This window comes from Taudactylus pleione, unplaced genomic scaffold (assembly GCF_031769625.1).
Source record: "Taudactylus pleione unplaced genomic scaffold, aTauple2 ptg000830l, whole genome shotgun sequence".
NCBI classification, from domain to species: domain Eukaryota; kingdom Metazoa; phylum Chordata; class Amphibia; order Anura; family Myobatrachidae; genus Taudactylus; species Taudactylus pleione.
In genome coordinates this window covers 1202057-1215492 of record NW_028285232.1, presented here as the reverse complement: position 1 = coordinate 1215492, position 13436 = coordinate 1202057, and the positions used below count along the sequence as shown (strand labels likewise).

The 13436-nt window shown below is 46.5% G+C and overlaps 1 protein-coding gene across 1 annotated transcript in view; it reads left to right on the top strand.

Moving 5' to 3' along the window:
- The first annotated feature begins 4494 nt into the window (after positions 1 to 4494).
- LOC148474564 (uncharacterized) overlaps positions 4495 to 13436 on the top strand; it is a 40321-nt gene continuing 31379 nt past the window's right edge. Inside the window, exons 1-3 of the mRNA XM_088458423.1 lie at positions 4495 to 4589; positions 12169 to 12221; positions 13011 to 13094. Coding sequence (XP_088314549.1) covers positions 12182 to 12221; positions 13011 to 13094 — 124 coding nt within the window. The 5' untranslated portion in view covers positions 4495 to 4589; positions 12169 to 12181. The remainder of the gene's footprint in view (positions 4590 to 12168; positions 12222 to 13010; positions 13095 to 13436) is intronic.

Genomic DNA, 13436 nt, shown 5'->3' with positions numbered 1-13436 from the left:
CTAGCCACGGTGCAGCTGGTGCCTTGCACTGCACCCACCGCAGTGAGAGCGGTCTGCCCTACACAGTAACAAACACACAGCCGCCAGCGGCAGCTGTGTGTTTGTTATAGCAGCCAGCCAATGAGAGTCAGACAGACTCTCATTGGCTGCTGCATCCACGGAGGGAGCCGGCTGGAGATCACTCATGAGCTCCGTCTTCCAGCTCCCACCCGCATCGGGTGATGGGAGAGACATCATGACGTCTCTCCCATCCCATAGTGCAGAACGAGAGCGGGCCCGGAGGAGTGGACAGCGGTGGTCAGCAGGAGGGTGGATTCAGGTAAGTTGTTTTTTCTTTGTGTGTGTGTAAGCCTTGCACAGGGGGGGCACTGTATAGGGGGTGGCTGCTACTTGGGGCACTGTATAGGGGGGGCACTACTGGGGACACTTTATGGGGGGGTGTCCGCTACTGGGGGCACTGTATATGGGAGACTACTACTAGGGGCACTGTCTAGGGGGGACTACTATTGGGGACAACGCAGTATAGGAGGGATTACTACTGGGGGCACTGTATGGGGGGACTACTACTGGGGGCAATGCAGCATAGGGGGGATTACTACTGGGTCAATGCAGCATAGGGGAGGACTACTAATGGGGGCAATGCATAGGGGGGATTTCTACTGGGGCACTGTATAGGGGGGACTACTACTGGGGGCAATGCATAGGGGGATTACTACAGGGGGAACCACAGAGGGGCGACTACTACTTGGGCACTGCATATGGTGGACTACTACTGGGGCACTGCATAGGGTGGACTACTACTGGGGCACTGCATAGGGTGGACTACTACTGGGGGCACTGCATAGGGGGACTACTACTGGGGGCACTGCATTGGGGGGGCTACTGGGGGCACTGCATTGGGGGGGGCTACTACTGGGGGCACTGCATTGGGGGGGACTACTACTGGGGGCACTGCGTAGGGAGTACTACTACTGGGGGCACTGCATAGGGAGCACTACTACTGGGGGCACTGCATAGGGGGGACTACTACTGGGGGCACTGCATAGGGGGGACTACTACTGGGGACACTGCCTGAAATTATGAGGGAAGGGGGGCGCCAGGGGTGCTCGGATCCCTAGATACACCCCTGGCAGCTATACAGCAGCGCTAACATTTCTGCTATAACATTTACTCCCTATTGCACAATTTATGGGAACACATAAGATGTAAGCTGAATAGTTGTCGCTGAATGTGTGCAGTGTGTTATAGAGGCCATGTATAGTGCTGAGCTGGCTGTATCGGGGGAGAAGCAGATGAATGATGGGACGTGTCTAAGCGCATCTCTGTAACTCCCAGGGGTGTTCAATGTTTCCCCCCAGGAGATCAAACCTGTCTGATCTCAGCTGACACAAAGTATCTTCTGAGATGTCTCTAAGGGAAATGCTAATGTAGTGTGATCCATCTGCGTCTCTCTGCTAATATTAGGCCGGGCCGCTCGCTGTCCGCCATCCCTCTCTGCTGTGTCCCTATTGCTCTGCAGTGATAAACCGCATAATACATTCTGTATGGGATGTATCTGAAAAATCAGAATACTGTATAGACAATCATAAGGTCAGTGCCAAAATCCTAACTGTCATTATATCGACATGGTGAAAATGTCGACAACCAAAAGGTGGGCAGGGTCATATGGTCCCTGCGATGGTAGCGCTAACCCCCTTCATTTATTGTGATAAATAAATGACGAGCAAAGCGTGTACACCTGCCTATATTATTACTGCAGATAAACTATGTGCAGTTACCTGTGTTTTCAATGCAAAATATAGTGTGATATATCTGGGGTAATTTAACCCGGCAGATGGGTCAGCGGTGCAGTATCTAGGTGCATAATAAGGGCTCACATACTGCTATTCAGGTTAAATGAAAATAAATGCAACTTTACTGTCAGCATTAAAGAACAAAGTAATAAACAACCTAGACCCCATGCAGGGCACTAACTCACTCCTTGGCCCCAGTCATTAGTCCTGTGTCTCAAAGTTGAAGCCTCCTGGCCTGGATTGTCTGCCACAAAGTCACATAAAGTCTCTGTTGTGGTCCTCTCTGCGTGGGCTGCAGGTCTGAGGAAGCCTGAAGGCGAAACGCGTAGATTGCAGATTCACTGATCCTGACAGGAGCCGCACGAGCCGCACAGTGCTCACCGCGGCCATCTTGGAAAGTCTGCCAGCAGACAAACCCACTTCAGAGGACTCTGAGGAACCATTTCTGATCATCAAGAGGAGGAAGGTAATCATATACCCCGCCATAAGGTAACAAGAGACGGCCACAGCCCAAACTGATCTAGTGTGACCTCATCATCCCTCCTAGATACTAGAACGCAGTATTGACTTCAAGAAGTACAGCCATACTGTGTTGAATGTAACCAGGACTAGCTCTATATTGCAGAGCAAGTAAAACGCTATTTAGCGTATTGCTTAAGGCAAACACACTATATATGTTGTTTGTAACGTCTTATGTTATTTGTTGTATACCGGTACTAGTTCCAATAATTGTGTAGTCTCCACTACATATGACATGCTGTCCGTTTTTATTCAGTCATTATCATAAGTATAGGCACACAAGGTGCCTCAAATTGTGACAATAGACAATATTTATATAAATTTCATTATTCATTTACTAGTACTGTTTAAATTTCAGTCTTCAATAAGATCAAATTCTAAATAAAATAAAATATCTATTTTTTTATATATTTATCTTGTATTTATTTCATTAGGAATATACTTTATCATTTTTATATTTATTGATTATATTGCAATTATATTATATTTATATACATATGTATATTGATTGATTGAATGATTAAGTAGTACCACTCATTTATCTTTCATTCCACTTCTTTGCCTTAAAAAACTCCTGGGTTGCTTTTGCAGTATTATTATTAATATGTTTATTCTTATTCTTTATTTATATGGTGCTGGAAGTGTTCCGCAGCGCCTTACACAGTACATAAACAAATAAGTGAACAAGAAACCAGTGACTTACAGTACATTACAGTGCAGGACAAGGACACGATTTATATACATTGCTGCAATAGCGATTAAAGAACTCAAAATAAGCTGGCCACACATCTAAAGATTATCTGTCCAACCAGCCAACTAGATGATTGGTTGGAATGAGAATCTGGTAAGGGATGAAAGCAAATGACATTCAGCAATTTGCTCCCAAACGCTGTCAAATGGACAAAAACTGTTGTTTGAACAAATTGTTTAGATCAAACATTTAACAAACTTGTCTGACGCCATTTTCATCTGTTTTCTGGCATTTAGGAGCAAATTGCTGATCATCATTTACACCCATACGTTACCAGATTTTCATTCCAACCAATCAACTAGTTGGCTGGTTGGACAGAAAATCTTTAGATGTGTGGCCAGCTTTAGGTGCCCTTGTGGGGAGAAAGGAGTAGCACATGAGGGGAGAGGGCCTTGCTCGTTAGAGCTTACATTCTAGAGGGGAGGGGCAAACAGACAGGCGTGACACAGATGGGGTAGATAGGGAGGTAAGAGCATGTAGTAGTGGGTTAGGATGAGAGCTAGAAGGCTTTGATGAAGTAGTTGGTCTTGAGAACCTGTTTGAAGATTTGTAGAGGTGGAGAGTCTGATGGGGAGAGGGAGAGAGTTCCAGAAGTGGGGAGCAGCACGGGCAAAATCTTGGAGGCAGGAGTGGGAGGAAGTAATCAGTTGCCAGGAGAGACGGCAGTATGTTTTTGGTCATTGTCCATCTCTTCCGTGAAGACCTGAAGGACGGCCGGTGTCACTTGCAGCTTCTTTGGCCGCATGTTGTTGGTTTACAGCAACAGCTTCCAAACGTAAACGCCACAGTTAGAATCATCTCTAGACCTGGTGACTGCCGAACTGATGAATAAATAATGAAGGAGCAGCCCAGCCTGTCCACCAGGCAGCCTCTGAGTCACTGTCCAATTACTTCTGGTCCCTTGAAAAAGAGGGGGCTACATCTTATACAGCTGTCTTTTATAAACTCTTCCTCCAGTTTGGATGTGAATACCCTCAAATTGTCACTTTAAAACCATATTCATTAGGTAACTGTAACATGTTTGGTACATAGCTAAAATAACAAAAATTGTGTCAGTATCCAAATATATGCACTTAAGATATAGAAGTATGTATAAAGAAAGACATCCAGCAATAATGCATGGACTCATCGATAGGCTTTATATGGCAGAGCTGGAAAACCCGTATTTTATTAGTAAATCTGTTCCTCTAAATATGTTGCTTTAGAATCTAGCAGGTAACAAATTAACTTGATCGTCAGCTCTTTGGACAATTAAAGAACATAGACCAAATATCTCCTGAAATTTGCACTATGGAGAGCCCTGCAAACATGGATTACCTGCTGTATAATATATGTATAGTGGTAGAAATGACTCATCTCCATCTCTCGCCCTGAGCAAGGCTGTGTGATCCCTACAGGGGATAGTAGCCTGACACACCCAGCAATCTATATGATCAGCTACACTGTACAAACCCTCCCCCTGACAGTCCTTATAGAGAGTCCGGAGACTCACCCATTCCCAGGAGAGCTCTATACCAGCAGCTAAGGTAAGACACTGGGGAACACTGACACCACAGGTCTAGGTCAGATATCAGACTGCTCTGGGATCCAGGCTGAGGGTCCTAGGGGGGCCTGGAGGGGGTCACAGCTTTTAGGACTAATCTGTCTCACATTTATCTGTCACATTTACTCTGCGGAAAAGCCCTTTTACTGGGTATTTGATATTATGTATTTAATGTAGTAAAGTTGTTGTTGCTTTTCTTATAATTATCTGCAGAAAGGACAACACACTGTCTATATTCATTGGGGATCTTTTTGGCATATTTATTAATATAAAGATTAAGCTCTCGTGGTTTTATATGTATGTACCTTCAACCCTAAAGCTGTGCTGCCTGGAAATGAAAGGGTTAAACCAGTGTAATATACATTGCATGTACAGTAGCTGTTCTGTGCCCTGTCTCTCATCTCACCCTATAGTGTAATCAGACCAGGTTCTCTAATCTCTTTATACATTAACCCTTTCACTATTTTATTAATGAGGTTAAACCATCTCCACTTCTGTGTCCTTCTTACAATGCGGTGTCTATAACTGTACCCCATACTGAAGGCATTTACAATGTCTCCCCTTTTGGTGCAGCGCAGGGTTTTATTCGCCGTTGCAGCCAATGCCGGTAACTGTGCCGCTACTCACCTGTCCCGTATTCCTGCTCTCCGTCCCTGCCCTGTTGTCCTCAGTTGTAAGCAAAACGCACAATTTACCTTTCCCTCTACAAATAGCAATACCTGTAGTCCATCATTTGTGCGTGGATTTTTTGTTGTGTAGAGTACAGCAGTGGTTCCCAAACTTTCTTGAATCATGGCACCCTAGAGGATCACCATACGGTGCCGCGGCACCCAGCATGGGAATCACTAGTACAGGACAGGCTCAAATTCTTTTCAAGCTGATTAAATTTGCCTTTCTGACAACCAGCAGTAATCTCCATCTGCCCCATCTAACAGCTGCGTCTCTCAGCTCCCCACCCACAACACCATACTGTAGCCTGCTGTTATGTCTCTGGCTGGTTTTGTTTCATTGTGTTTGTCCTTTGTCACTTTTTATTAATTCCCACAATGTTTAACAAATTGTTATCTTTCCATCAGATTATTCATAAAACCCCGTCCCATTATCCTATACCCCTTATCCATACTGCCCCCCTCTCATTATCCTATACCCCCTATCAATACTGCCCCCCTCTCATTATCCTATACCCCCTGTCCATACTGCCCCCCTCTCATTATCCTATACCCCCTATCCATACTGCCCCCTCTCATTATCCTATACCCCTTATCCATACCACCCCCTCTCACTATCCTATACCCCTTATCCATACCACCCCCTCTCACTATCCTATACCCCTTATCCATACCACCCCCTCATTATCCTATACCCCTTATCCATACTGCCTCCTCTCATTATCCTATACCCCTAATCCATACCGCCCCCTCTCATTATCCTATACCCTTTATCCATACCGCTCCCTCTCATTATCCTATACCCCTTATTTATACCGCCTCCTCATTATCCTATACCCCTTATCCATACCGCCCCCTCTCATTATCCTATACCCCTTATCCATACCGCCCCCTCTCATTATCCTATACCCATTATCCATACCGCCCCCTCATTATCCTATACCCCTTATCCATACCGCACCCTCTCATTATCCTATACCCATTATCCATACCGCCCCCTCTCATTATTCTATACCCCTTATCCATACCGCATCCTCTCATTATCCTATATCCCTTATCCATACCGCATCCTCTCATTATCCTATATCCCTTATCCATACCGCCCCCTCATTATCCTATACCCCTTATCCATACCGCCCCCTCTCATTATCCTATACCCCTTATCCATACCGCCCCCTCTCATTATCCTATACCCATTATCCATACCGCCCCCTCTCATTATCCTATACCCCTTACCCATTCCGCCCCCTCTCATTATCCTATACCCCTTATTTATACCGCTCCCTCTCATTATCCTATACCCCTTATCCATACCGCCCCCTCATTATCCTATACCCCTTATCCATACCGCCCCCTCATTATCCTATACCCCTTATCCATACCGCCCCCTCATTATCCTATACCCCTTATCCATACCGCCCCCTCATTATCCTATACCCCTTATCCGTACCGCCCCCTCTCATTATCCTATACCCCTTATCCATACCGCCGCTACTACTGTGGGCAATGTATATGGGTCACTATTACTGTGGGCATTGTGTATAAGGGGCACTACTGTGTGTCATAACATGAATAAGGGGCACTTCTATGTAGTGTGAAGTGAATCAGGGGCACTATGAGCTCTATTTATTATCATTATTTTTCCTAAAATAAAGTGATAAAGGCTGTTTTGTGTTCTCACACCCTTTTCACATTATTTTAGTATCACCTATAGTTATTACAGGGCAATTTGGAACAGAATTAGTAAAATTCTACTTAGTGATACCCCTAAGTATCACTTATTTTTAGTAATCAGATCGCATTTCCCATAACTGTAATGGGAAATGTGATCTGACCAAAGTTACTAAAAATAAAATGTGAAAATTGTGGTCGCGGGCGGTCCACGATCGCGGGGGCGGAGCTTAGCGCAGCAAGAAGGGGTAGCAGCGGCGGCCGGTCGGCGCATGCGCGGGCACTTTGTCACAGTATTTTTTTGCGAAAATACCGTGACTAGTGTGCGGAGGGGATTCGCAGGGACAGAGCTTTATCGCAAGCTCTGTCCCTGCAAGGGATTTGTAGTAAATCCCTGTGATATTGCCGGAATTCGCAATGCGAATTCAGTCGATAATATCACACTACAATCCGCATTCAATATGCAATATGTGTTGTAATGTGGATAAGATTGTGTTACTATGTGGTGTAATGTGAATTAGGGGCACTATGTGGTGTACTGTGCATTAGGGGCACTATGTGTGGTGTACTGTGAATTAGGGGCACTATGTGGTGTACTGTGCATTAGGGGCACTATGTGTGGTGTAATGTGGATAAGATTGTGTTTCTATGTGGTGTAATTTGAATTGGAATACTACTGGGTGACCCTTTCTTTTGAAACCAGGCCCCTTTTTTGGTGCGCGCTGTCCCTTTATAAAGCGCCGAGCTGTGTGTGTGTGTGTGTGGGGGGGGTGAGTTCCACCACTTCTCTAGGACTAGTATAAGCACTGTTCTTAACACTTCCCTTGTTTCAAAATATTTCCCAGATTCTCCCCCCCCCCCCCCCCTCTCTGTGCACAAGATCTGCGTCTCTCATCCACACACATCACCTGCTCGCAGTCACGGTTACAGGACTGTATTCAGGCTGCACCCACTCTGTGGAATGTCTTCCCACGCACAATAAGACTTTCATCTAGTGTCCAAACCTTCTAGGCAATCCTTTCTAGTGTCCAAACCTTCTAGGCAATCCTTTCTAGTGTCCAAACCTTCCAGGCAATCCTTTCTAGTGTCCAAACCTTCCAGGCAATCCTTTCTAGTGTCCAAACCTTCCAGGCAATCCTTTCTAGTGTCCAAACCTTCCAGGCAATCCTTTCTAGTGTCCAAACCTTCCAGGCAATACTTTCTAGTGTCCAAACTTTGCTTATGTCTTCAGGCAAATTCCTCCTAGCTCATGTAAGCTGTCCTACCTGTTACATTTGTTTTTTCTATATGCAAGCAACCTATTTATCCTTAAACACACATATTTGTGTGACTGGATCACATTACCCCACTAAGAACTTCTCCTATTGCAATCTGCCTGCACCAATATCTGAATATAGCATAATATATCATATATAGGGGGTGGTTCAGCTTAGGACAGAATTGCAAAGCTGCATGCTTGCTAATATGCAAATGTGGAAGGAGGTGCATGACACCCCCCTGCATGACGCCCCCCTTGCGATCCCAGCACTGCACAACCATCGGACGCTGAGCAGGGGCCTTGTCACTCCCGGAAAACGAGGCGCCCCTGCAGCGGCGTCCCTCCCCGCGGTGTCAAGCGGTACCGGGAGGGACCGCGGGTAGGAACCCATTCAGCAAATTTGCAGCACAGGTCTTACGCACTTGCAGTGTCCCAATAATCGGGAATCTGCGTATACAGTATACGCGCAATGCTGAATCAGCGCCATAGATTCTAAGCTTGTGAGCAGCACCCTCTATATTCTTTGTTTAAATGGCTGCTCAGAGGAGGGGGCTCGCTGCAGACGGGCCCACTCGGGTGTTAATACGCCCCTGCGTAACGGTATGCAGTCACTATGTTGACACCACAACATCAAATTGTCCCATGTCGACATGTCAAAAAAATGTTAACATATGACTTGTTTTCATAGTCATGATTCGCTGGATCGCGTCATCGTGGCCCCGCCCCTGCTTACAATGCCTTTAATTTCGGCATTGTGAAGAGTGGGCATCATTGCCGCATCACGTCCCCTTTCTGACGCGGCCCCCCCCCGCCCCGCAAGGAGGGAGCTGTAAGTAGGCAGGTGTGGGTGTATGCTATGTCAATGCTGTACGCCAGCGGCCGATGGTTTTGATTCTCCACATGCGTCCGAGTTGCACTGCGCAACGCCGGGAGCTGCAGAATAAATTTGGATGCAGAGAGAGGCAGTCTCAGTGGGTGTTTGTGGGTGGTAATAGGGGCGGTTAGCCAGATGTGGGCGTATCTGCGTCTTTTGCAGCAGCTGCACTGACGCCAGCGTCCATGTCAAGAAGGAGATTCTACGATTCCATAGAGCTGGTGAAATCTACGATGGAGTCTTAATATGCACATCGGAGGATTAGCGCTGCAGCCGGTGGGTGTCTCTGTACAAATACCATTGACTGCGGCATTAACATAAAGGTGCAGTCGCACTGTGGCAAAAACCAGGCGTAATATGAAATGGGGGCACCACAGTGTGCTAGAAATGTGCTGGAAGCCCCTCATTCTGTGTGGTTAGAAAACCTGTCCTGAGACTAGAGAAGATGCTGGAAAAGTTTGTTGCCTACATAATGTTCACAAGACAATGCGCCAAACTCTGGGTAACACAAGTTCTGGCAAGGGGTTTGGAACTGGGACCACCCATTAACAAATGTCTAGTTTCCCCTATAAGTGGAAGTAGCCTGCTGCGGCCATACTACTTCTGAATGGACATCCGTAGTTTCCACCAATATTTGTTAAGGTGCATCAGACCATTGACACCAGGGGGGAAATTTACTGGGCATTGCCGGCTGTTTAGAAGCTCAAAATGTATTTATTAAGCAGCGTAGGTGACTGTCTATTTTGATTTGATGTATGATTTCAGTCGTATTGCGTCTTTTACGATAGACTCCACAACCAAATAGAAGTATGACTCTTTGCACAGATCCTAAGATCTGTGCAGGCTTTGGTGTTTGAAAGTGTACAGAAAGGGTTAATATTGAAAAAATGGCATGGGGTCCCTTCAAAAGCATAAGCAGCCTTGGACATCTGACCTTGGTCTGATACTGGAAACTTAAGGTGAAAAACAGGCGTGGGTTCCCCCCATGAGTTCAGTAACCAGCACCAAGCTGAAACTACACACAGAGTAGGGTCCCCCTGCCAAAATGTAAAACCAGTACCAAACTGGTCAGCACAGGGTTAGAAATCCTCATAAAGTCGGGACCCTAAAAATAAAATGGGGTCCCCCTTCTGAGGATTGAACAGCCCTGGGCTAAAAGTCCACGGCTATTCCCCACATCCCTGAATACATTGGATGCGGGAGCAATTGTGTAAAATCTAGAAAATAATCTTGTTTTTTACAGTGGGACTACAGGTGTCAGCAGGCTCTCAATGTCCGGGAATGCTGACACTTGTTGTTTTCCTAGTGCACTGAAGCAAGCTTGCTGGGACCTTACTGTAGTTCTGCTGCAAATAAATCATTTTACACAGTTAACCCAGGGCCGAAACTAGGATTTTTGTCACCCGGGGCAAGACTGTAATTTGGCGCCCCCCCCTGGTAATGCCCCCTGCAGCAGTGCCCCTATAGTAATGCCCATATTAGTAATGCCCCCATAGTAGTGCCCATATTAGTAAAGCCCCCGTAGTAGTGCCGGCACCTCCAACCTCCCCCTAGTTGCGACCTTGATTAACCCCACATCCAATGTCTCCAGAAATGTGAGGAATAGCCTTGGGCTTAAATCCCAGGGCAGGTTGATCCTCAGGAGGGGGGCCTTATTTTATTTTTGGAATCATGACTTTCTGAGGATTTCCAGCCATGGGCTGACCAGATTGGGGGCTGGTTTACCTTATGGCAGTGGGACCTCACGCTGTGTATCTTCCTAATATAGTGTAAGCCTCCCGACCAGGGGCAGAAGTATGGGAGACAATGGAGGCGCCGGGCACCAGCACTGAAGGGGCACCTGCTCCATCACCCACAACATATTCACCCCACTTATGGCTGTAAATATGGAGGATAGGGGCGCACTAAATGATTACTTTCCTCCGGGCGTCTGGGATGAACTTGATGCCACAGCTCCCGACTGGTTCAGCCCAGTGCTGGTTACTGGAAAATAGGAAAGGGCCCTCACCAGTTTTCACCCCAATTTTCCAGTACCAGACCGGGCTCAGGGGTCTGGGGCTGTTTATGCTTTTGGGGAGAGGGATCCCACAACAATTTTTCTTTAACATTAACCCTTTATTTTCTCTCGCACACACCAAACCCTGCACAGATGATATTGATCTGTGCAGTACTTTGAATTCCCTACCGGCTGTCAGCGGATTCATACCTCTATTTGGCTGCGGAGTCTATCTTACAGGGTGCAATCCGACTGAAGCTGCACATGGAAAAAGCTGAAGAGCATCACCATTGAATCAAAATAGACCGTCAAATATGCTTCTTAGTAAATCCGTGATTTTGAGCTTCTAAACTGCCGGCAATGTCCAGCGATTTGGTTTCAGAAATCAAACATGATTCGTAGTAAATTCACCCGCTTATGACAGACTTGTCTGACCGTTCACATTTGCACCATGTCACCGTCAGGACTTAATTGGGCAATAGTGATCATTATAAGGATTTGGGGCATGATTCACTAAGGATCGCACATTTGCAATCGCAACGCTGTTACGCAAATTAATGTGATTGGCTGCGATCGCAATGCCGCCGCAGCACAATATACAGACGCCCACTTCCCTTTACTCACAACCGTACTGCTTGTGCAAGATTGTGAAACCACCGGTAACATCGGATCCATACGCACACTTGTAGCAGGTCATACCTTACTCAGAAATTGCTAAACTTCCTGTACGCAGTGAGAGGCCAGGCTGCGTACGCCATCGGAGTGGATAATTTCTGCACACCCCTGTAACGGCGTTCAAACGCACTGGCACGCCTGCTTTCCGCCAACCACCCCCCATCACAACCCACAAACGGCACTACCTGTCAATCACTCTGCTATGGGTCTGCGTGGTCTATGCGATCGCAGCCCCGACTGCAGTGACTAGTTGCGCACACTGCGATGCATACACATGTGCAGTACGCAACAAATGGCCGATTGCGTGCGAATTAGCAACTGCATTCCTTACTGAATCAGGCCCTTGGTTAGATTGAGGTTTAGTCGTAGTGTTGGTCACTCACAGTTGATATTTGGTGCAATTAATTCATTTTCTTGCAGATCTACTGGAAACATGTCGGCCTCGGTAGCAGATTGCTGCGATAAACCGCCACGTGAGTTCTACGCCTTCCTTTCACTGACTGTTAATCTCTTTGTTGATAAAAGCATTAGTAATAGGCTCATATTGAGCTATTAATATCAGTACAGTTTATTGGTTTTACAAATTACAGCCACCTAGTAAAGAAAAGACAATGGATAGCAAGGTGGGAAAGCTGGCATGGGGTGTCTGGGCACGAGCGGCTACAGTAGGTGGACGCTGGAGCCAGGAAGGCAATACCCAGTTTTGCTTTGATAAATGAGCGGATTTGTGAAGGATGGGATTTCCGGGCTGGCACAGTTGTGGTTGTTTAGTCATCTGCTTATTTAGTCACTAACTTATTTAGAAGTGGAGTTGTTGCCCATAGCAACCAATCAGATTCTACTTAGCATTTATCTAGCACCTTCTAGAAGATATAAGCTAGAATCTGATTGGTTGCTATGGGCAACATCTCCACTTCTGAAACCCCGCACTCTAGCAAATGTACCCCTAAGGGAGGAATTCAGTCACTCCTGCGATATCCGGCTGCACCCATTGCCGCCTACTGTGTTAGACAAACTCCTATTCCTTTGCAAATCTATGAGGTGCTACGAAAACATTATCGCCGAGACTGATGGCGAAGTGCGTTTAACCATTCCAGAGGCAGCTTGTGTCCATCGTACAGAACTGAATCCCCCTCCCCAGGGATACATGTGAGGTACTGTACGCTGCAGTGCGCAGGCTGGTAGGTTTCTGTCAGAGGGCAGCGTTTATTTACATTTGTCCTAGATGTAAAATGGCCTCTATTTATTTTGTGTGTTGACAGCATATGTCCCACAGAAGCCTGAAGAGGGCAGTTCTGCTCCACCTGATACTCCAGCCCAGGAGGACGGCAGCCAGTCCACACCTGGTAAGTCTGACACACTCCCTGCACCCATGTATTGGCTAGATGTACTCTCTTCCAAGGAAGGACCTAATACCTAAGCCTGACCCCCTGGCTGTAGGGGGCCATAGGGGTCTATTTACTAAGCACTGTTTGGAGACAGAGCAAAAAGTGATAAGGTGCCAGCCAATCAGCTCCCAACTGTTATCTCACAGGCTGTGTTTGAAAAATGACAGTTGGGAGCTGATTGGCTGGTACCTTATCACTTTCTAATCACTTTTCACTCTGTCTGCTAACACTGCTTAGTAAATAGACCCCATAGGGGCCTATTTATCATGAAATATTTGCAGCATATTCCCCGAAAACAAC